General features: G+C 45.0%; 1 protein-coding gene across 1 annotated transcript; it reads right to left on the bottom strand.

The window, feature by feature from the left end:
• On the bottom strand, positions 1-20,542 carry LOC311119146 (NLR family CARD domain-containing protein 3-like; the record flags this gene model as incomplete). Its single annotated transcript, XM_084193890.1, has 6 exons — positions 20,268-20,542; positions 6,254-6,370; positions 2,486-2,570; positions 2,128-2,356; positions 170-1,921; positions 1-5 (listed from the first exon to the last, which is right to left on the bottom strand). The coding sequence occupies exons 1-6, from the start codon at positions 20,528-20,530 to the stop codon at positions 1-3; spliced, it is 2,451 nt and encodes an 816-aa protein (XP_084050016.1). The 5' UTR covers positions 20,531-20,542.
• Between the last annotated feature and the right edge of the window lie 3,801 nt (positions 20,543-24,343).

Here is a 24,343-nt window from a genome sequence, read left to right as displayed (position 1 = left end):
TTATACTAATGTGAAAATCAATGCATTTATTCAATATGTTTTTTAATAGAATATTATATACATATTATAATACATATTTTACTCTAAACTTAATATTTCTTTCTGATGATTTTATGTACTCACAGAGCAGCTCTGGAGGCTTTGACCACTGGCAGCAGCCTCAGAAGACCTTCCTCTGATCTGGAGTATTTCTTCAGGTCAAACACATCCAGCTCCTTTTCTGAAGTCAGCAACACAAAGACCAGAGCTGACCACTGTGCAGGTGACAGTTCTTCTTCTGAGAGACTTCCTGATCTCAGGTATCGTTGGATCTCCTCCACTAGAGAATGGTCATTCAGTTCATTCAGACAGTGGAACAGATTGATGCACCTCTCTGGAGAGGGATTCTCCCTGATCTTCTCCTTGATGTACTTGACTGTTTCTTCATGGCTCTGTGAGCTGCTTCTTGTCTTTTTCAGTAGACCTCGTAAGTGCTTCTGATTGGACTCCAGTGAGAGGCCCAGAAGGAATCGGAGGAACAGGTCCAGGTTTCCTGTCTCACTTTGTAAGGCTTTATCCACAGCACTCTTGTAGAAGGTAACTTTACGCTTGTGTCTGATCCTCACAGAAAAGTTGCTGGACGTTGATCGAGGTTTGGCCATTAGATTCTCATTGTTGTTGATGAATGAGAGGAACACATATACAGCAGCCAGAAACTCCTGAATGCTCAGATGCACGAAGCAGTACACCTTGTCCTGGTTCAGCAAACATTCCTCTTTAAAGAGCTGTGTGCACAATCCTGAGTACACTGAGGCTTCATTGACATCAATGCCAGCCTTGCTAAGGTCTTCTTCATAGAAAATTAGATTGCCATTCACAAGCTGTTGAAAAGCCAGTTTTCCCAGTGACAGAATGCTCTCTTTATTCCAGTGTGGACCTGTCTCTTCTTTCCCAAGATACTTTTCATTCTTCTGTTTGGTATGAAACACCACAAGGTGTGAGTACATCTCAGTCAGGGTCTTTGGCATCTCTTCTCTCTTGTGTTTCAGCATGTGTTCAAGGACTATTGCAGAAATCCAACAGAAGACTGGAATATGGCACATGATGTGGAGGCTCCTTGATGTCTTTATGTGTGAGATGATTCTGCTGGCCAGGTCCTCATCACTGAATCTCTTCCTGAAGTACTCTTCCTTCTGTGGGTCATTGAACCCTCGTACCTCTGTCACCTGGTCAACACACCCTGAAGGGATCTTATTGGCTGCTGCAGGTCGGGTAGTTATCCAGTGGAGAGCAGAGGGAAGCAGATTTCCCTTGATGAGATTTGTCAGCAGAACATCCACTGAGGTTGACTCTGTGACGTCACAACAGATCTTGTTCTTCTGGAAGTCTAGGGGCAGTCGGCACTCATCCAGACCATCAAAGATGAACAGAACTTTGTACTTGTCGTAGTTGGAGATTCTTGATTCTTTGGTTTCCATTGAGAAGTGATTGAGAAGTTCAATGAAAGTGTGATTGTCCCCTTTCATCAAATTCAGCTCCCGAAAAGGGAATGAAAATACAAATTGGACATCCTGATTTGCCATTCCTTCAGCCCAGTCTAGAATGAACTTCTGCACAGAGACTGTTTTTCCAATGCCAGCAACTCCCTTTGTCAGCACAGTTCTGATAAGTTTGTCTTGTCCAGTTAAGTGTTTGAAGATGTCGTTACATTTGATTGCAGTCTCTGGTCTTTCTTGTTTCCTGGTTGTTGTCTCAATCTGTCTCAGCTCATGTTCATTATTGACCTCTCCTGTTCCACCCTCTGTGATGTAGAGCTCTGTGTAGATCTTATTGAGAAGTGTTGGGTTTCCTTGTTTAGCGATCCCCTCAAATACACATTGAAACTTCTTCTTTAGATTAGATTTGAGTTCACGTTGGCAAATCACAGCAAGCTCATCTGAATCTAGAAATAACACAGAGGATATTCATATTACATCTGTTTTAATGCCTACAGTATTGTGGGACTTGTTATAAAGTTTGATGAGGTCACTAGGTGTTGTGTTAAGGCTGCTACAATATCATTGAGTTACACAGCTACTTTAGCTGTACTTTAGCTACAGCTTTTAAATGTTCTAAAACAGCATTCAACATGAGGCAGACAGCTCTTACTTTTCTCCAGTGTGTCAGCAAGCTCCTTCTGATTCATTTTCCTCAGGACGTGCAGTGTGATCTTCAGAGCCCCCTCTCTGGCACTGCTCTCCTGCTTCTCCTCTTCAGCATCCACCACTTCCTTATCCTGCTTCTGACTCTCAAAGCCTTCTGGGAGTTCTGGACTAAGAATCCTCTTGAACATCTTCAGCTCGTTCTTCACAAATGTCATAATATTCTCTTCAAGCAACTGAAATAAATCAAGTAAATAAGTTATGCAAGAGACTAAATGCTTTCTCATTAACACATTAATGAACGATTGACAGAACAACTTTACTTAAGGTAAACAAAAACAAATGTACATAACATGACCACATACACTGAATATGGAGGCCAGGTCTGTTTGATGAATCTGGGAAGACTGACCACTGAGAATCTCTGACTCTGATCTCTCCTGTTGGTTTCTGTGGACAAAACATCAGATTAGATCTCCTCATCCAGGGAGTGCACACACACACACACACACACACACACACACACACACACACACACACACACACACACACACTCACTCACTCACTCACTCACTCACTCACTCACTCACTCACTCACTCACTCACTCACTCACTCACACTCACTCACACTCACTCACACTCACTCACACACACACACACAGGGAGGGAATGTTGTGTTGGTTTAATATTGTTTAAGGACTATGAAAATGGAAAAAAGGATTAGCCTATGGATTATGAAAACAACAAAAATAAATGGTAAAATGGGAGAGTGTCACGATCGTCTGAAGGAGCGGACCAATACGCAGCGCGTGGAGTGAACATGATGACTTTATTAAATTAAAGCAACCACGAAAAACAACAAATGACGATACGTGAAGTTCAAATACTGATACAGACTAACAGCAACACGGAAACACTGGAACAGGAACAATAACCCACCAAACAAAGGAGAAAACACACAGAATATATATGGCTCCCAATCAGAGATAACGAGCCGACAGCTGACACTCGTTACCTCTGATTGGGAGTCATTAACCAATCACCACACATACAAACAAAATGAAACTCACCCATCCCCAACACCACCAAATGAGATACACCCTGGCTCACATATACAAGTCCTAGAGCCAGAGTGTCACAGTACCCCCCCCTAAAGGTGCGAACTCCGGGCGCACCAACATCAGGACTAGGGGAGGGTCTGGGTGGGCGTCTGTCCATGGTGGCGGCTCTGGCCCCGGTCGTGATCCCCACCCCACCACAGTCACAACCTGCTTCGGTAGCCTCCTCCCAATGACCACCCTCCAACTAACCCCACCTGGACTAAGGGGCAACACCGGACTAAGGGGCAGCATCGGCCTAAGGGGCAGCACCGGGATAAGGGGCAGCACCGGGATAAGGGGCAGCACCGGGACAAGGGGCAGCACCGGGACAAGGGGCAGCACCGGACTAAGGGGCAGCACCGGACTACGGGGCAGCACCGGGCTAAGGGACAGTACCTGACTAAGGGGCAGCACCGGACTAAGGGGCAGCACCTGACTAGATGGCGGATCCTGGCTGGCTGGCTCTGGCGGATCCTGGCGGGACGGCTCTGGCGGATCCCGGCTGGACGGCTCTGGCGGATCCAGGCTGGACGGCTCTGGCGGATCCCGGCTGGGCGGCTCTGGCGGATCCCGGCTGGGCGGCTCTGGCGGATCCCGGCTGGGCGGCTCTGGCGGATCCCGGCTGGGCGGCTCTGGCGGATCCCGGCTGGGCGGCTCTGGCGGATCCCGGCTGGGCGGCTCTGGCGGATCCCGGCTGGGCGGCTCTGGCGGATCCCGGCTGGGCGGCTCTGGCGGATCCCGGCTGGGCGGCTCTGGCGGATCCCGGCTGGACGGCTCTGGCGGATCCCGGCTGGACGGCTCTGGCGGATCCCGGCTGGACGGCTCTGGCGGATCACGGCTGGACGGCTCTGGCGGATCCCGGCTGGACGGCTCTGGCGGATCTCGGCTGGACGGCTCTGGCGGATCCCGGCTGGACGGCTCTGGCGGATCCCGGCTGGACGGCTCTGGCGGATCCCGGCTGGACGGCTCTGGCGGATCCCGGCTGGACGGCTCTGGCGGATCCCGGCTGGACGGCTCTGGCGGATCCCGGCTGGACGGCTCTGGCGGATCCCGGCTGGACGGCTCTGGTGGATCCCGGCTGGCGGAAGGCTCTGGCTGATCACGACTGGCGGAAGGCTCTGGCTGATCCTGTCTGGCGGAAGGCTCTGGCTGATCCTGTCTGGCGGAAGGCTCTGGCTGATCCTGTCTGGCGGAAGGCTCTGGCTGATCCTGTCTGGCGGAAGGCTCTGGCTGATCCTGTCTGGCGGAAGGCTCTGGCTGATCCTGTCTGGCGGAAGGCTCTGGCTGATCCTGTCTGGACGGCTCTGGCGGATCCTGGCTGGCTGACGGATCTGGCTGTTCATGGCTGGCTGACGGGTCTGGCTGCTCATGGCTGGCTGACGAATCTGGCTGCTCATGGCTGGCTGACGGATCTGGCTGCTCATGGCTGGCTGACGGATCTGGCTGCTCATGGCTGGCTGACGGATCTGGCTGCTCATGGCTGGCTGACGGATCTGGCTGCTCATGGCTGGCTGACGGATCTGGCTGCTCATGGCTGGCTGACGGATCTGGCTGCTCATGGCTGGCTGACGGATCTGGCTGCTCATGGCTGGCTGACAGATCTGGCTGCTCATGGCTGGCTGACGGGTCTGGCTGCTCATGGCTGGCTGACGGATCTGGCTGCTCATGGCTGGCTGACGGATCTGGCTGCTCATGGCTGGCTGACGGATCTGGCTGCTCATGGCTGGTTGACAGATCTGGCTGCTCATGGCTGGCTGATGGTGCTGGCTGGGAGGCTGGCGGTGGAGGCGGACACCAGCCTCGGATAGCAGTCATCACCTCCAGCAGGGCGGCTCCCATCTGCAGGAGCTGCTCTTTCTGGTCCCGAACCTGAGCTTCCAGTCTAGTATGGGCTGCGTCGGCTCCTGCTGATTCCATAGCAGGTGTATGATTCTGTCTGGCGGAAGGCTCTAGCGGCTCCTGTCTGGCGGAAGGCTCTAGCGGCTCCGATCTGGCGGACGGCTCTGAAGGCTCATGGCAGACGGACGGCTTTGCAGGCTCAGTACAGACGGGCGGCTTATGCAGCGCTTGGCAGACGGGCAGTTCAGACGCCCTAGGGCAGACGGCAGACTCTGGCCGGCTGGCGACGCACATCGTGGACCTGGTGCGTGGAGTAGGAACAGGCCGGTCCATACCGGGAACACACACCAATGGCCTTAACTGCGGATCAGGAACGGGCCGGACCGGACTGGTAACACACTTCAGTCTCTCATGCCGTGCCACAACAACTTCCCTCCTTCCACTCGCCAATGGCTCCCGTACTCCGTTAGCCTTCTCTCCTTTTCTCCCTGTGGCAGCCTCCTGCTGCCCAGCTGCCCAAGCCATGTGCCCCCCCCCAAAAATTTCTTGGGGTTGCCTCTCGTCCTTCCGACGAAAAACCTGCTGCCGCCGTTGCTCCTCTCGTCGTCGCCTCTCCACCGTCTCGCTCCATGGTCGGCGATCCATACCGTCCAGGATCTCCTCCCAAGTCCAGGACCCTTTACCGTCCAACAGTTCCTCCCATGTCCAGACCCTTTGCTCCTGGACGCGCTGCTTGGTCCTTTTGCGGTGGGTTATTCTGTCACGATCGTCTGAAGGAGCGGACCAATACGCAGCGCGTGGAGTGAACATGATGACTTTATTAAATTAAAGCAACCACGAAAAACAACAAATGACGATACGTGAAGTTCAAATACTGATACAGACTAACAGCAACACGGAAACACTGGAACAGGAACAATAACCCACCAAACAAAGGAGAAAACACACAGAATATATATGGCTCCCAATCAGAGATAACGAGCCGACAGCTGACACTCGTTACCTCCGATTGGGAGTCATTAACCAATCACCACACATACAAACAAAATGAAACTCACCCATCCCCAACACCACCAAATGAGATACACCCTGGCTCACATATACAAGTCCTAGAGCCAGAGTGTCACAGAGAGGAGAAATGACTAGAGACAGTGTTGTTTAACTCACTGACCATGACCCATGAGTTCTTCTTACCTTTGTTCAGTAGAAAAGTCTCCCTCTCTAAACTCTATAGGTTGATGCATAGACCAGTCACTCTTCATGGACACACAGCTGGGTACAGGGGAGGCTGGTCTCTCCTGCTTGATTGGACTTCAACACAACAGAGACAAATATTACATCTCTCATCTACTCTGAGTTCAGATGGGGAAACATAAGAAGAGTTTCATTCCAAAATGCTATATATCCATTTTCAGAAATGTTCATAAATTAGCTTTTATTATTTGAAGAAATTATGAAAGATATTGGTGTGTGTTTTCAGTAGCTAATCATGGTATGGGATTGTTCAACGACAGACATGTATTTGTTTAAAATCTATCACTTGATGGTTTCATTTCAGAGAGACAAATAATCATGTTTTTTTGCAAAATGCTATATCTGCCTCACTCTCAGAGAAATAAGTAGTACTGCTAGGATTTAAACAGTAATAATATATATCTGCCTAACTCTCAGAGAAATAAGTAGTACTGCTAGGTTTTTACACAGTAATAATATATATCTGCCTAACTCTCAGAGAAATAAGTAGTACTGCTAGGTTTACACAGTAATAATATATCTGCCTCACTCTCAGAGAAATAAGTAGTACTGCTAGGTTTTACACAGTAATAATATATATCTACCTCACTCACAGAGAAATAAGTAGTACTGCTAGGTTTTACACAGTAATAATATATCTGCCTCACTCTCTGAGAAATAAGTAGTACTGCTAGGTTTTACACAGTCAAATGTGGCCGACCGGCTCGATTCGAACTTATTTAGCAAAATTTGAAATTGTGTTTTTTTACATTGGATAAAAGTAGAGACTCAGCTAGAAAAAGGTATATCATACACTACAGTTGAGGAACAATGGGAAAGTAATTATGCTTTGAAAGATGATAAACTTGTGACCTCAATTTTGAGAAAATGGCCTTTGAAAGTTTTAGTACAATTACTGGAGAGCTCTTCTTTATCTACAGTGGTGTTACTTTGGCAGATAATGTCACCCATCTAAATAAATAGTTTTTTAAATATATATAGTTAACTAAATGTATGGTGTTTTTGGTTTATGTCAGTTTCATTGTTTGTTATGCTATACATGGTTATGTTATGGTTGTAAGTGGTAGAATTAACTAGAAAATGTCATATTAAAAAATTAGGAGTAATTACTACTTTAGTAAGGCTATACTTTATTCAGTACTACTGCAGTTGCTAAATAATTCCAATAGATGGTAGCATAAGACCACAAATGACATTTCAGAAGGTTAGGTTAGTTTTCTCCCTGGATACACCACCACTCCCCCTCACAGGAAAACTCCTGCACACGCTTTTTACTGTCCCTTTCCACACTGCTAACGCAAGAGGAACGACTGAAAAAGCATTTAACAGATTACTGTGAAATAATATAATGATGATTCATGTTTATTATTACCTGTTTTATGCTCATGTTTAAATGATACTTGATTACTATAACGATTATCAATAAGCCTGAACATTAATTTAGTCACCTCTGGTCGAGAAAAACGTATTTTCCTAGTACATTCATTGTCAGATTCATCAACCAGCAGCGAGCACTCTGCCTTCTAGCACAAGCGGGGGGCATGTTGAGGTACATTTGCTAACCGGGAGGGTTGCATGATGTAATTCATTGGTGGGCTGGAAGACGCACTCTTGCCTTATCTATTCCGAGGTTGTTTAATTGCAATATTAGATATTTAAAAATGCATGTATACTAGGGTTGAGGTTGGAGCATCTGGCTAGTGATTATTTACCAGGGGTTCAACACCTGCTATAGTCACTATTTAATTGCTCTTCCAAAAGCATCACAGGCCTAATACGAGATATATAGCTAACTTCAGTAATGAGTGACCATTTCAGAAAATCATGGGACATATAGTATTTGGTTGCATGCTATTTTATGTCAATCATATTGCTGCTTGTAGCCTATAATTGATGCTTCGTGGTCTTATGCTGCCATCTATTGGAAATATTTAGCTATTAAAAGTTATTAATTCACGTACAGACATTGGTGAGGCAGCTGAGAAATGAAGTGTATTAGATCAGTCTCAAACCTGCCCCACGCCAATTGCTGGACTTTGACACAGAGGTTACTAGGTCACCCAATTCAAACCACATTTGAAAAATAAAACAAATGTGTCTTATTTATCAAGTGTTCTGTCTTGCTATTATACATATAATAAAATAACAACAAAATAATCAAAACACTATTTAATACTATAATTGTATTTACTAAGATAATATTATTACTAAAATAGTTTCTAAAAGTGTTCTAGGCTACCCTACCCTAGAATTAGGGGTTAGGGTTACGGCTAAAATATGTTATAAGTAGGGTAAGATTTTCTGTATAGCACTTTGTGACATCTGCTGGTGTAAAAATGGCTTTATAAATACATTTGATTGATTGTTAGGTTTAGGGTTTTATGGCAAAAAACAGTATGGGTTTATAGCTCTCTTGCACCTCCCTTTGGCCATATGTGGGTACTACATAACTAATTCATGACATTTTTTACATTTACATTTAACATATTTAGCAGACGCTCTTATCCAGAGCGACTTACAGTTAGTGAGTGCATACATTTTCATACTGGCCCCCCGTGGGAAACGAACCCACAACCCTGGCGTTGCAAGCGCCATGCTGTACCAACTGAGCTATATGACACTTGCTAGGCTCATAATCTGAGGTAGCAACTGCATCAGATCTACAAATCCATTAGCTAGACCACCCGATTAGACAACAATCACCCCATTATACCCATTTGGTTTGCAACTCAGTGAACCAGCGCAGCATTCGCTCTATTTGATGCCTACGAACAAAGATTTCGTTGCATATCAAATTACCCAGCAGCCATTTAGAAACAACAAGTCATCAAAACAATTTTTATTTCTTAATTAAAAAATGTATTCTGGCTGTTTAAATCGGCCACATCTTGAAAAAGAGGACAGGGACATGCGTTTTGCTTAGATGGTACACTTTTTCTTAAAACTAATATGGTTAACCATGACCAGAAAATGTTTAATGTTTGATGGCTATCCTTCAGCCATCGCCTCTTAGACTGTGGCTCACCACAACATGTACTCTGGTGAACAGTGTGCGCGTTCACCAAGTAGCCGTAACCTTGTTAATAATAAGTTACCTGAGGTAAACCTACAGGGTTAACGCTCACTAAGTAGCCGTAACCTTGTTAATAATAAGTTACCTGAGGTAAACCTACAGGGTTAACGCTCACCAAGTAGCTGTAACCTTGTTAATGAATAGGCGGTGCCACAGAGCTCAATAGAACTAATAGGAGCTGGTAGGGTGAAAAATGACCTAAAATAAGGCCTGTTTTTTGGCGATTACTTCATAACCAGGGACAGAAGGTAATATTATGGAACTTGGCTCCATGGCGGATGCAATGAACTAATTTTATCAGAAATAAACGTTGTAAAAAATGTCACTTGAGGCGCCCCGAAAATAATATTCAGAAGTTCAGTCATTGGACACAGAGGGGTTAAACACTAAAGTTACCGTCCATCTAGTGAAGAGAGGAGAACCGGACAGAGGCCAATATCCGTCAACGAGAGAGGGAGAAGCCCTCCACGGTATTTAACAGGTGGAAGAAACAACCCGGGAGCTCCATCGGTCCACAAGAAATGCAGGCAGCCGGTGATGATGTAGTGGTAGCTAGGATAACTAGGATGCTGCTGGTAGAGTAGCTAGCTTAGCTAGCTGTACCGACTAGCTTGGCTAGCTAGCAGGTCGTTCGTCTGTCCCTCGAGGATGATGACGAATCCGGTGAACCACAAGATGAAACAAGGATAGCGAGTGAAAAGGATCTGGCTACACTCATACTGTCACTGACCATTACGCAAAAAAGCAAATTGAAAAATAAATTTCGGTGTCTCAACACTGTAACAAACTCCGTCGTTATTCCCCAACATCACCTCAGTCCACTCAGCGCGTAACTGGACAATATGCTTGGCGCCAAACCGTACTTGGACGCGGACAGTTCCAGAACGCGGACATGAGCAGAGCCACACAATACATTTACATTTACATTTTAATCACTTAGCAGACGCTCTTATCCAGAGCGACTTACAGTTAGTGAGTGCATACATAACCCAGTCTTTACACTGGCTTACATTAGTAATATTCATTTATTTATTTTTATATGTAAAAGAAACATTCAAAGTTATTTTATAACAATATTTTGAGATCTGGGCCCATTTCCAAAAAGCGTCTCAGAGTAGAAAATGTGTCATATAAGTGCTGAGAATTAAGACATTTTACACTTATGGGTATAAATTAAAGCTATGCATGAAGTCTCTAGTCCCACCTAGTCGGCAGATATATAGGACACCTCATGAGCTGTCCTAACCAGTTAAGAGTTAACAGCAGGTGTCTTGATAATACTATAGAATAATGCAGCAAGTCAGTTGGGCATGGCTATAAATAATAATAATAATAATATGCCATTTAGCAATAAATTGGGCAATTGAAGGCATCTAGGGCGAAATATGTGTTAGATGAAAATGAACATTGTATGCAACGTTGTAGGCAACATTATTGACAAGGGACTTGATGCCTACAATGTCAAAGCTATTTAGAGTTGTTAAACGAGTGTGAAGAGTGTGTTGGTATAATGGTAATATTGTCAAAATTCCGCTTGTAACAACCATCAGAATTGGTTAAAAAATATATGCATTCCATTATATTAGGCAATAATGAAGAGTAGGCAAAGTGGTCGTGTGGTGTGAAAATTCTATCAAATGTCTTCCATTGAGGATGCCTTGTTCATCTCGCCCGGGCAGAGACTAAGGTGTGAGCTTGTTTTTCCCAGTTATTTTTATTTTTTAAATTCTGTTCACGCCTACATAAAATTATCAATATTCAACTTTTTATTTTTGGTCCAGTGGATGATTGGTCTGTGGCCTTGACTGTCTGTGAGTGGTTGCATTTCTCCACCCCATCCCTTAACTGTTTACAGGAACAATGGTGAGGTGTTTGCTCTGTCCCTATACTATAGATTGCCCTTTAACCTTTTGTAGCCTTCGTCCTGGTGTGTTTAACTTGTCTAAAGTATGGTATCTTTAAAGTTATTTTTTATTTTTTTATTTTTTTATATGTATTATTTGTATTTTTGTCTAGTTGAGTATATTCTTTATATTGCTTTGTCTTGTCTGTGTGTGTGTAAAACTTAATAAACAGAGTTCTATGAGCAGAGTTAATAATAAAACTTAATAAACAGAGTTCAAATGTCTTCCATTGCAACGAGTCCAGTCAGGGTGCTGCAGAACCCCTGCAGTACCTCCACTGACCCCGGATTGAGAACTCCTGATTTAGCAGATACTCTAATCCAGAGCGATTTACAGTAAGTGCATTCATCTTAAGATAGCTATTTATTTTGTAAATAAAATTAATAAATTCTTTATAAAATTGTCATCTCACCTCTTGGCTTTGGTGTCATGTTCCCCAGAGAGACGCATTTTAGAGGCAGGGCCCCCCTCCTCTCTCTCCCCAGAGAGACACATTTTGGAGGCAGGGCCCCCCTCCTCTCTCTCCCCAGAAAGACTCATTTTAGAGGCAGGGACCCCCTCCTCTCTCTCTCCAGAGAGACTCATTTGAGACCACTGACCCCTAAACAGAGATGCAGCATGTTGGTTGTGGTGAACACAGTGACAACTCATTCTAGAATGTAAATTGTTCTCTTTTACTCATGATCTCTTAGAAATAAAACATTTACTAACAGACATATCCAAACAGTCAGGTGATTTAATTTAATCACATGAACATTGCTACATTCCTCAACAAGAAATAAAACATTGTCTCTCAAACAGAAGAAGGAACTAACAAAGAGTCACTAACAACAACCAAAACGAAACAGGTGGTTTTAGGAGGGGTTCTGAAAGACACTCATGGGGGTGTCCACTAGTGGTGGGAAACAGAGGCTTTCTGAACGCTTTGGGGCTTTCACCAAATTGTGCCGAAAATTCATTGGATAGATTTGAGTGCTAATAAACAACATTTAGTTAGAATGTGGGGTTCGCTTTTTTCTCCAGGTTCACTATGTTTTGAAAAACGATGCATATGTGATGTTATGTGGGCAGCTTGTCTCTCCCTTTTCTGTTTCCCTTCCTCCTTGTTTTGTCCCCTCTTTTTCTGTTGTATCTGTATGTGTGTTTGTCCCCTTTATGTGGGTGTGTCTGGAGTGGATCAGGGGGCGTGCTCAGGATCTGCCTCTCCTGTGCAGCTGCGGGTTGTTTCCAGTGATTCCTGCCTACGCAGCTGCATCCTATTCTCTCATCAACCTGCACTACTTATTCCTGGGCATGGCTCTCCACCGGCGCCAGATCGTTGTTCTTACCAGAGCGGTAACTTGGCTCACCAGTAAAGTTATTTTGTCTTTGTCTTCAGCCTGGCTCTCCACTCACCTTAACCTGTCGTTTGTTTTGTCTTTAGTTTCGGACATACCTCCCAACCTGCCTGCCTTCCTGCCTGTCGGTCTGCCTGCCTGCCTGCCTGCCTGCCTGCCTGCCTGCCTGCCTCAGCCTCTCCTTCCTCCGGAGCCGACTAGCCCACTCTGTTCCTTTACTTCAGTTGTTTTTGGACTAAGACAATTTTAACTTTTATTAAATATTTTTGTTTCTTCCACTCCCTTTGTCGTGTTTGTTTCTCTGAGTGCTGGGTTGAACCATAGCCTAACAGAACGATCTGGCCATGGACCCAACAGAGAAACAGCACGGGGCAAACAAAGACAGCTTCCAACAAGCTATCCAGGCTCAAGGAACGTTGCTAGGACAGCATGACCAGTTGATTCGGACTCTTGTGGAAGATAATCATCAACTGCTGAACCAGGTGACTCAGTTAACTACACACGTCTTTAAATTGTCTGTTATCAGTTCTCCATCTCTCTCTGACCCCCAGTTTGATGCACCCCAAGTTGTTTCCTCGGACACTAGGCAGGCTTCGTTCCGTCGGGAACCCCCTGTCACGTCGCCTGAACCGTTCAATGGAGAATTGGACAAGTGCCGGGGATTTTTGCTTCAGTGTGACTTGATTTTTCGGCAGAGACCACTGTCGTTTTCTACTGATTCATCTAAGGTACATTATGTTCTGGGGCTGTTAAGAGGGAAAGCTCTGGTTTGGGCTGAGGCTGTGTGCTCAGATCAAACTTTGACTGGATTGACTTTTGCTGATTTCTCTGCTAAATTGAAGACTGTTTTTGACCATCCTGACCATGTGGGTAATTCCTCCAAGATACTTTTTAATTTGAGGCAGGGTTCTAACAGTGTGGCAGAGTACTCTATTGAGTTCTGGACGTTGGCAGCGGACTCCAAGTGGAACAATGTGGCACTTCAAGGAGCATTTCTAAACGGTTTGAATGAAGCCATTAAGGATGAACTGGCTGCTCGTGATGAGCCACATGATTTACATTCTCTCGTTTCCCTGTCCATCAAGCTAGACAATCGGTTGCGGGAGAGGCGTCGGGAGAGAGGCGATCGGCCACATCTAGGAGGACGAGTTCCCCAGCCTTCAACCACTCGAGTCTCGCCTCTCCGGAGTCGGCAGCTTCTTGTTCCTGATTCCATCCCGAGCACAGAGGAGGAACCTATGCAAGTGGGTCGAGCTCGACTACCTCCAGCAGAGCGGCAACGGCGCCTCCAGGCGGGTGAGTGCCTGTACTGTGGAGCAGCCACACACATTCTGGCTACATGCCCTAAGCGGCCAAAAGACAAGGCTCGCTCGTAACGGTGGGTCTACTTGCGAGCCCAGAGTTAGATCCTGAACCCATCATTCCCCGATTACAAGTACCTGTAACCTTACGTTTCCAGAGTCATTCCCTGCCACTCTCAGCTCTCATAGACTCGGGTGCAGAAGATAACTTTATTAGCCACCAGTTCGTTACACAAGCTCGTATCCCCATGGAGCCACTACCTACCCCCATTCGGGTCACAGCCCTTGATGGGCGCCTCCTCGCGGAGATAACTCATCAAACCACCCCCGTTTCCCTAGTGATTTCTGGCAATTATTGTGAAAGCATTCAGCTAAGAGTTATGTCTGGCTCAGCTACCTCCCTAATCCTTGGCTTCCCCTGGTTGGCTCTTCACAACCCACAAATTGATTGGACACGTCACACCATTCTCAGTTGGAGCACTAACTGCCATTCCGAGTGCCTGAGGTCAGCGGTTCCCCCCACTAAGTGTAACCCAACTCCTCCCTCAGCTCCTCTTGATCTGTCATCTGTCCCCAAAGAATACCATGACTTAGCGGAGGTTTTCAGTAAGGACAAGGCTCTGTCTCTACCACCACATAAGCCTTATGATTGCCCTATTGAACTGCTTCCTGGTGCTCCCTTGCCCTCTAGTCGGTTATACAATCTGTCCCGACCGGAAAGAGAGGCAATGGAGCAGTACATTGGTGATTCTCTGGTCTCGGGCATAATCCGTCCCTCGTCGTCTCCTTTGGGTGCAGGTTTCTTTTTCGTGGAAAAGAAGGACAAGTCGTTACGCCCCTGTATCGATTTCAGGGGTTTAAACAACATAACTGTTAAAAACAAGTATCCCCTTCCACTCATCAACTCAGCTTTTGAACCTCTGCATGGCGCCACAGTGTTTTCCAAGCTCGACCTCAGGAATGCTTATCACCTTGTCCGAATCCGAAAGGGAGATGAGTGGAAAACCGCTTTCAACACTCCACTGGGACATTTTGAGTATTTGGTCATGCCCTTTGGGCTTTCAAATGCCCCTGCGGTTTTCCAAGCCATGGTGAACGATGTTCTTAGGGATTTTTTGAACCGTTTTGTCTTTGGATACCTGGATGATATTCTTGTTTTTTCCAAGTCACCCGAGGAGCATGAGTCACACGTCCGTCAAGTCCTTCAACGGCTCTTGGAGAACAAGCTGTACGTCAAAGCAGAGAAGTGTGAGTTCCACAAACAGTCTACATCGTTCCTTGGATTCATAATTGAGAGCGGGCAGGTGAAGGCGGACCCCGAGAAGATCCGGGCAGTGACGGAATGGCCCACACCCACCACCCGTAAGCAACTTCAACGATTTTTGGGCTTTGCTAACTTCTACCGTAGATTCATTAAGGGTTTTAGTAGAGTGGTGGCACCCCTTACAAGACTCACATCTCCTAAAATCCCTTTTCGGTGGTCCCCTGAGGCGGAGCAGGCGGTAGGGGTTTTGAAGGAACTGTTTTCCACCTCCCCCGTGTTGATACACCCCAATACCTCTCTGCAGTTTGTTGTGGAGGTGGACGCGTTGGACTCAGGTGTGGGAGCAGTCCTCTCCCAGCGCTCCCCCACTGACCAAAAGCTTCACCCCTGTGCTTTTTTCTCCAAGAAATTGTCACCCACAGAACGGAATTACGACGTTGGAAACCGGGAACTGCTGGCGGTCAAGCTTGCACTGGAAGAATGGCGGCACTGGCTGGATGGAGCTGAACTGCCGTTTGTGGTCTGGACTGACCACAAAAACTTGGCTTACATCCAAGCCACTAAGAGACTCAACTCACGCCAAGCCAGATGGGCCCTGTTTTTTAGTAGGTTTAACTTTATTCTTACATACAGACCGGGGTCAAGAAATGTTAAACCAGATGCTTTGTCCCGCCAGTTTGCTGACCCTTCGGAGACCAGCGAGCCTGAGGCAGTCCTGCCTTCCTCATGCGTCGTGGCGGCTGTTCAGTGGGAGATCGAGTCTCTTGTGAAGACTGCACTTGCCACGGACCCGGGACCGGGTGATGGACCTCCCAACCTACTCTTTGTTCCCGAGACGGTCCGGTCTCAGGTGTTGCAGTGGATTCACACCTCCCGTTTTGCTGGTCACCCTGGGATGAGACGCACGTTGACGCTGCTTAGGAGACATTTTTGGTGGCCTTCAATGGAAACTGACGTTCGGGCTTTTGTGGCAGCCTGTTCAACCTGTGCTCGGGGCAAAGCCTCCCATCAGTCCCCTTCGGGGCTGCTGCTACCCCTCCCAGTTCCCAGCCGTCCCTGGTCCCACATTGCCATGGATTTTGTCACCGGCCTACCCAAGTCTGAAGGTAATGATACTATACTTACCATTGTGGACAGATTCTCTAAATCTGTCCACTATATAGCATTACCAAAATTACCGTCTGCCAGTGAGACAGCGGACCTCCTAGTCCAACATGTATTCCGTCCCCATGGAATACCTGTGGACATCGTATCTGATAGAGGCCCACAGTTTACTTCCCGTGTTTGGAAGGTTTTCTGTTCTGCTTTGGGTGCTTCCGTTAGTCTGTCCTCAGGGTTTCATCCCCAGACCAACGGTCAAACAGAAAGAGCCAATCAAAACCTCGAAGCAACCCTTCGTTGTGTGGCTGCTCAACATCCATCATCCTGGGCCAAACATCTGCCCTGGATAGAGTACGCCCACAACTCCCTCACCGCCTCTGCCACCGGTCTTTCACCCTTCGAGGTTACCATGGGTTATCAACCCCCTCTGTTTCCTGCTCAGGAGAAGGAATTGGCTGTTCCTTCGGTTCAGGAGAACCTCCGCCGCTGCCAGAGAGTGTGGAGCGACGCTCGGGAAGCATTGCTTCGGACCACCGACAGGAACAAGACAACAGCGGATAGGAGCAGGACTCCCGCACCTGTGTTTCATCCTGGTCAAGAGGTTTGGCTGTCATCTAAGAACGTACCTCTTCGTACCAAATCACGCAAGCTGTCTCCTCGGTATCTGGGTCCGTTTGTGGTGGAGTCCATCATTAACCCCGCTGCGGTTCGTTTGAAGTTGCCTTCAGCCATGAAGATACACCCTACTTTCCACGTCTCCCAACTGAAACCTGTGTCCTCCAGCCTTTTGTGTCCGCCGGCTGATCCACCTCCACCTGTTCGCCTCATTGACGACCATCCGGCCTACACCGTCAGTAGGCTCCTGGACTCTCGGAGGCGGGGTAGGGGTCTCCAATACCTAGTCGATTGGGAAGGTTATGGACCAGAGGAGAGGTCTTGGGTCCCTAAGCGTTTTGTGTTGGATCCTCAGCTGATCACGGACTTCCATCACGACAACCCTGACAGGCCTGGTGGGTCGCCAGGTGGCGACCATTGAGGGGGGGGTACTGTTATGTGGGCAGCTTGTCTCTCCCTTTTCTGTTTCCCTTCCTCCTTGTTTTGTCCCCTCTTTTTCTGTTGTATCTGTATGTGTGTTTGTCCCCTTTATGTGGGTGTGTCTGGAGTGGATCAGGGGGCGTGCTCAGGATCTGCCTCTCCTGTGCAGCTGCGGGTTGTTTCCAGTGATTCCTGCCTACGCAGCTGCATCCTATTCTCTCATCAACCTGCACTACTTATTCCTGGGCATGGCTCTCCACCGGCGCCAGATCGTTGTTCTTACCAGAGCGGTAACTTGGCTCACCAGTAAAGTTATTTTGTCTTTGTCTTCAGCCTGGCTCTCCACTCACCTTAACCTGTCGTTTGTTTTGTCTTTAGTTTCGGACCTGCCTGCCTTCCTGCCTGTCGGTCTGCCTGCCTGCCTGCCTGCCTGCCTGCCTCAGCCTCTCCTTCCTCCGGAGCCGACTAGCCCACTCTGTTCCTTTACTTCAGTTGTTTTTGGACTAAGACAATTTTAACTTTTATTAAATATTTTTGTTTCTTCCACTCCCTTTGTCGTGTTTGTTTCTCTGAGTGCTGGGTTGAACCATAGCCTAACATGTGACTTTCAACGTGGCACCGTCATAGGATGCCACCTTTCCAACAAGTCAGTTCGTCAAATTCCTGCCCTGCAAGAGCTTCATGTTTGTTGATTTATGTAATGGCATATATTTTAATGCTTTATGTCATGTTTTTTATCTATTGAAATATAATTTTGATATAGTTTAAAATTTAGTTTCATGGTCATTTATTATGTTTTCCAGAATCTCCAACCAAATTCTGAGATCAGTCTCTCCAGTACCCAGTCATCTGTCCATGAAGAGTGACATATCTATGGATCATCTTATACATTTTAGTGATAAATCAGGGACCTTTGACCCCAGGTAAGTTACTGGTCAGAATTGATGATATTACTATTGAAGAGGAGAATCTTCTAGATCTGAAACCAGATGTATTTTGTGTATCTGAGCATATCATTTGTTGTTTATGTTACATATTTTAATACACTGAGTGTACAACATTTTTCACAACATTTCCAACGGAGACCATCAGGTTGGTAAGTCATCATACTGTAGCTCAAACCTACTGTGATGACGACCTAACTTTATAATAGTTCGTAGCCTACCTAGCAGAATCTGCCCGTCTTTCTTTCAAAATCAACACATTTATCTGTCTTCTAATGCAGTGGTGTAAAGCACTTAAGTAAAAATACTTAAGTTGGTCACCATAGCAACACCCACCCGTAGTATGCGCTCCAGCAGGTATATCTCACTGGTCATCCCCAAAGCCAACACCTCCTTTGGCCGCCATTCCTTCCAGTTCTCTGCTGCTAATGACTGGAACGAACTGCAAAAATCTCTGAAGCTGGAGACTCTTATCTCCCTCACTAACTTTAAGCATCAGTTGTCAGAGCACCTTACCGATCACTGCACCTATACACAGCCCATCTGAAATTAGCCCACCCAACTACCCCATCCCCATATTGTTATTTATTTTGCTCATTTGCACCCCAGTATCTCTATTTGCACATCATCTTCTGCACATCTATCACTCCAGTGTTAATACTAAATTGTAATTATTTTGCACTATGGCCTATTTATTGCCTTACCTCCATAACTTACTACATTTGCACACACTGTATATATATTTTCTATTGTGTTATTGACTTTATGTTTTGTTTTACCCCATATGTAACTCTGTGTTGTTGTTGTTTTTATCGCACTGCTTTGCTTTATCTTGGCCAGGTCGCAGTTGTAAATGAGAACTTGTTCTCAACTGGCTTAACTGGTTAAATAAAGGTGAAATAAAATCAAATACAAATGTTGCAGGGGTACCAGGTAGTTGAGGTAGTTGAGGTAATATGTACATGTAGGTAGGGGTGAAAGTAACTAGGCAATCAGGATAGAGATTACATCTCCTCATCCAGGGAGTGCACACACACACACACACACAAACACACACACACACACACACACACACACACACACACACACACACACACTCACACACACTCACACACACTCACACACAGGGAGGGAATGTTGTGTTAGTTTAATATTGATTCAGGACTATGAAAATGGAAAAAAGGATTAGCCTATGGATTATGAAAACAACAAAAATAAATGGTAAAATGGGAGAGGAGAAATGACTAGAGACAGTGTTGTTTAACTCACTGACCATGACCCATGAGTTCTTCTTACCTTTGTTCACTAGAAGAGTCTCCCTCTCTGAAGAATAGAGGTTGTTCCATAGACCAGTCACTCTTCATGGACACACAGCTGGGTACAGGGGAGGCTGGTCTCTCCTGCTTGATTGGACTTCAACACAACAGAGACAAACATTACGTCTCTCATCTACTCTGAGCTCAGATGGGGAAACAAGAGTTTCATTCCAAAACGCTATATATCCATTTTCAGAAATGTTGGTCAATTAGCTTTTATTGTTTAAAGAAATTATTAAACCACTACAAGGCTTTATAAAGGTGTCTAAAGTGTGTAATTTCCACTTTAAAATGTCAGACTTTATTTTCCCTGATGAAAAATGTATGAACCCCTACAGAACATATCCCTTAATTATAATCCACCTAAAAATACACATTTGCTGTTGCTGCAGGATTATGTTCCTGCTGTGAGAAACTGGGTCAAATGAAGATATGGCATCTGTAAATGCATTCATCTTAAGGTAGCTAGGTGAGACGACCACGTATCACAGTCAAATATACAGGATACGAACATTACATTCCAGCTAAACAATGGTTTTAAATCACATCTCAAATCTACAATAGTTACATTGAAGGTACCTATTAGTAATCATTTCTGATGAAAAATCACAAATGTGATTTTCTTTTCTCCTATATAGCATTTTCGAATATAAATTCTTAAACAATATTTTCAGCTCACCTCTTAGTTTTGGTGTCATGTTCCCCAGAGAGACTCATTTTAGAGGCAGGGCCCCCCTCCTCTCTCTCCCCAGAGAGACTCATTTTAGAGGCAGGGCCCACCTCCTCTCTCTCCCCAGAGAGACTCATTTTAGAGGCAGGGACCCCCTCCTCTCTCTCCCCAGAGAGACTCATTTTAGAGGCAGGGCCCCCCTCCTCTCTCTCCCCAGAGAGACTCATTTTAGAGGCAGGGACCCCCTCCTCTCTCTCCCCAGAGAGACTCATTTTAGACCACTGACCCCTAAACAGAGATACAGCATGTTGGTTGTGGTTAACACAGTGACAACTAATTATTGAATGTACATTATTCTCTTTTACTCATGATATATATATTCATGATCTCTTAGAAATAAAACATTTACTAACAGACATATTGAAACAGTCAGGTTATTTAATGTAATTACTTTTTCGAGCCCAAACCCGCCCACAAGGCCTGAAAACTAGGCCAAAACATAGCCCCTGATAGGCCTACATCTTATTTCAGACAGCCTCCAGTAGCCTGGGCAAGATGTAGGCAAGATGTAAGCTGAATGATTTAGCAGCTTGCTTAGTTCAAATTGACAGATTAATTTATTTAACATGAATAGCAAGACGATGTTGAGGTAGGAAGTGCTTCTGTTGCCCAGTAGCCTGCTGGAATAGGCTACTGAGAATGGGGTCGTAATTTCAATCAATGAATGAAATATTAATAATATGGATACGAACTGAATAGGCCCATGCTTGTCAACAACAGCCAGGTTATTTCTTTACCTGTAGCCTAATCTGGCTGACTGTTACCTTCAATCTAATGCATTCTAACATCTGATCAGCAATTGCGATAGAACTGTGACCATGGTGACACTTGATAACTTCCAATTGAATTAACTAAACACGGCCATTAATAATTACATAATAACACAAGGCTACAACAACAATAAACTGAAGTTAAAGGCTATTTATTACATCTGTTTGCCAGCTCCAGGTTGGCTACACAAGTGGCACAAAATGATTTGCAACGACTCCAGTCATTTCAACATATTTATAGTATAAAATGGCAGACTACAGTTGCCTAGACAGGCATAACAATTAATAGGCTACTTGATGGTCAACAGATCTATCATTCTCCACATTTAATGTCAGTTTCATTGTGGAGTTTTTCTCATAACAGAAGCACATGAGGAAGTTCCATAACTTTCATTTCAAATTTCCACTCGAGACCCAACAACTGAGCATGTGTAAAAACCTTCGCATGATATGGTTTTCCATAAGCAAAGTCGACATTAGAATGCAGTTTAAACCACCTCCGACAGAATGTATCTAACGTGCTCTAGAGCGCCTAAAGTAGTTTTCCTGTGATTTGTCACATTATTTCTTGATGCGCATCAGTTCTACAGCGTTAATATGTTTTATGGAATAAGGGTTGTAAAATAGGTGTCTCCATAATGACAATGATAATGGCCTACCTGATAACACATAGACCTACTGATTAGTTTCCACTTTGAAAACTGCTGTCTGTCAGCAACTCAGCTCAAGTAGCAGTTCTACTAACTAGTAATATCGCATTCCAGGTATTCACTCACATACTCTGTCCTTTAAAACAGATTATTGTTCAGAAATACTTAGAAATACTCACTTTATTTTTTTGTTCTCTCCATAGTGTTTTCTGCTCTGTCGTCTCAAAATGGATCCTGTACAAAAGAACACATTTACTTTCTGTTTCACTCAGCAGTCTCCACACCCTGATAATAAAGTGTTTTATTGGTATCTTCCACTAGATGGCAGTAAACACCTGCTGTAACTATACTTTACAACAGGAAGTGTTCGGTTTCTTGGTCCTGGTGACTCCTGGGAAGTGTCCCAGAGGAGGAGTGCTGACCTAGGATCAGGTCCCCCTGTCCATGTAATCTTATTCATTATGATTGTTTTGTCTCATGTCTCTTTATATTCATATACCCTGGGTACTATGTAGCTGTATTGAAATGACCTTGTTTTATAACCTTCTTTGTTGCTCAGTGGTACTTCAACTGGCCGGACCATGCCCAATTCTTTCACACAGTAATGCTCCAGCATCCACTCAGAGCTTATGCATCTAATGCATTCCTCAAATACTGCAGAGTTGTTAAGCAAGTCCCTGAGATCGTCATGTTCATCCACATGTATTTGCTTATTTGTAAGATGAAACCTGAGGGGATCACTGTAGTGTGTCATAAATGCATCAAAAATGGTTCTGAGGTCCTCAACAATGCTATTCTGTACCGTAGCTGGGATGCAGTGTTCTTTCCTGATTTTCAAAATAAAAAAATGGATATTCTTTTTGAGACCTTCAATTAGCTGCTCAGTGTTGATCTCTGTGGCTTGAACATATTCAGCCTCTGGCAGACTCTCTACATCGCTCATGTCATCTTCAATGGGATCAGTCCCCGTCTCAAATTCATCATGAGGGCAATTCTCATCTAAGTTGGGGCTTAAAAGCTCTGTGGTTTTGGAAGATGTGTGACCGATAGGCGCTGAAACATCTATTTGTTTTCCCACACCCATTAAGTCCACAGGTAATTAGACAATGTGGTTCATGCTGGTGATAGAGGCCAATATGTGTGAGTCGTCTGGACACAGAGAAAGAATGCTCGTTGCAAAGTGGACAATTGAAGAGAGTTGGCATTCTTCAGAAAGATTGTGAACCTTGGAATGATGGGATGGAATCATGGAGATCATTGGTACTCAGCCACTTGCAGACATCATCAAGGGACCAGTCTTCCACAGCCACACTCAAATTAAAGTTGACACATGAAGCAAAAGTGAAAAAAAATGTGTCTTTCCAGACAACCACCTTTCCTCCTCATTTGTATTTATGGTTGTTCCATAACGAAGCAGAGCTTGTCAGGAAAGGTGAAGATGTCTGTCTCTTATTTATCTGACGCCATATTTCTTAGTATGGGACATTATGGGATTCTGCAGTCCCACATTTAAGTGTTGACTCAGATAATATGATGCTCCAAATGGGGCATTAAGTTCTTCTTCCATGTCAACCCAAATTGGCCTATTAGAGTTCTCAATAAAGAGAGCCTATTTGGGCAGTTATAAAGGCTTCTTGCTATAATTACATGTTAGGGAGCTTTAATCCTCCCTTCTAAGTCTTTACCTGTAATCTAGCTTGGTTCATCCTGGCCCTTTTAATAGTCCAAATTAATCATTTTGTATATGGTGTTAAAGGTGTAGGCAGGTATGGACAGTGGAACATGCTGATGACGTAATTCAGTTTAGGAGCTTTAACCATCTTTATAACATGTGGCCTACCCCACAATGAGATGTATAGCTTGTCCCAGTTCTTCAACTGGAGTTGAATTTTGTTCAAACACTGTATTGATTGATTGATTGATTGACTGCAAATACATTCATTCACCATTCAGTTAGTGCTGGAAAAGATGAAGGAATTACACAGAACACACTATAATCAAACTGTATTGATTGATTGATTCACTGTAAATACATTCATTCACCATTAAGTTAGTATTGGATAGACAAAGGAGTAACACAGAACACACTATAATCACACTTCAAATACATCCAAATACTTTATAGAGGCTAACCTGTTAGTAGATCCATAGCGAGCTTTAAACATTGTCTTGCTTTGGTCTGAAATACAGAGGACAGAACAATCCGCCCCAATACACCAACCTGAAAGACATCAATTAGACACAAACACAACATAAACAACATGAGTATTCAATATCAAATGCATCTAACTAATCTGATCTGCTTTATGTATTCTTCTTTTTGTCAAGTCGAACATAATCTACATTGGGTCATCTGTGTGTGTGTGTGTGTGTGTGTGTGTGTGTGTGTGTGTGTGTGTGTTACCTGTTCGTGGCGGTTGATACATTTCTCTATCCGAGCTCACAGCTCCCAAACTCTCCACCACTTAACTGGACAGGGGCAGGATAAGCCAGGTACTAACGGGAGGAGGATGGAAGGAGATGGTGAGAAAGTATATCATGGGTTTAAATGACTACAATTTCTCAATATTGAGTCTAGCTAGCTAAAGTTAGCTAACGTTACAGT

The sequence above is a fragment of the Coregonus lavaretus genome (genome assembly GCF_964263955.1).
Source record: "Coregonus lavaretus genome assembly, contig: HAP1_SCAFFOLD_353, whole genome shotgun sequence".
Classification (NCBI taxonomy): domain Eukaryota; kingdom Metazoa; phylum Chordata; class Actinopteri; order Salmoniformes; family Salmonidae; genus Coregonus; species Coregonus lavaretus.
The sequence above is the reverse complement of the archived record's forward strand: the minus strand, read 5'-3'. Positions and strand labels throughout refer to the sequence as shown.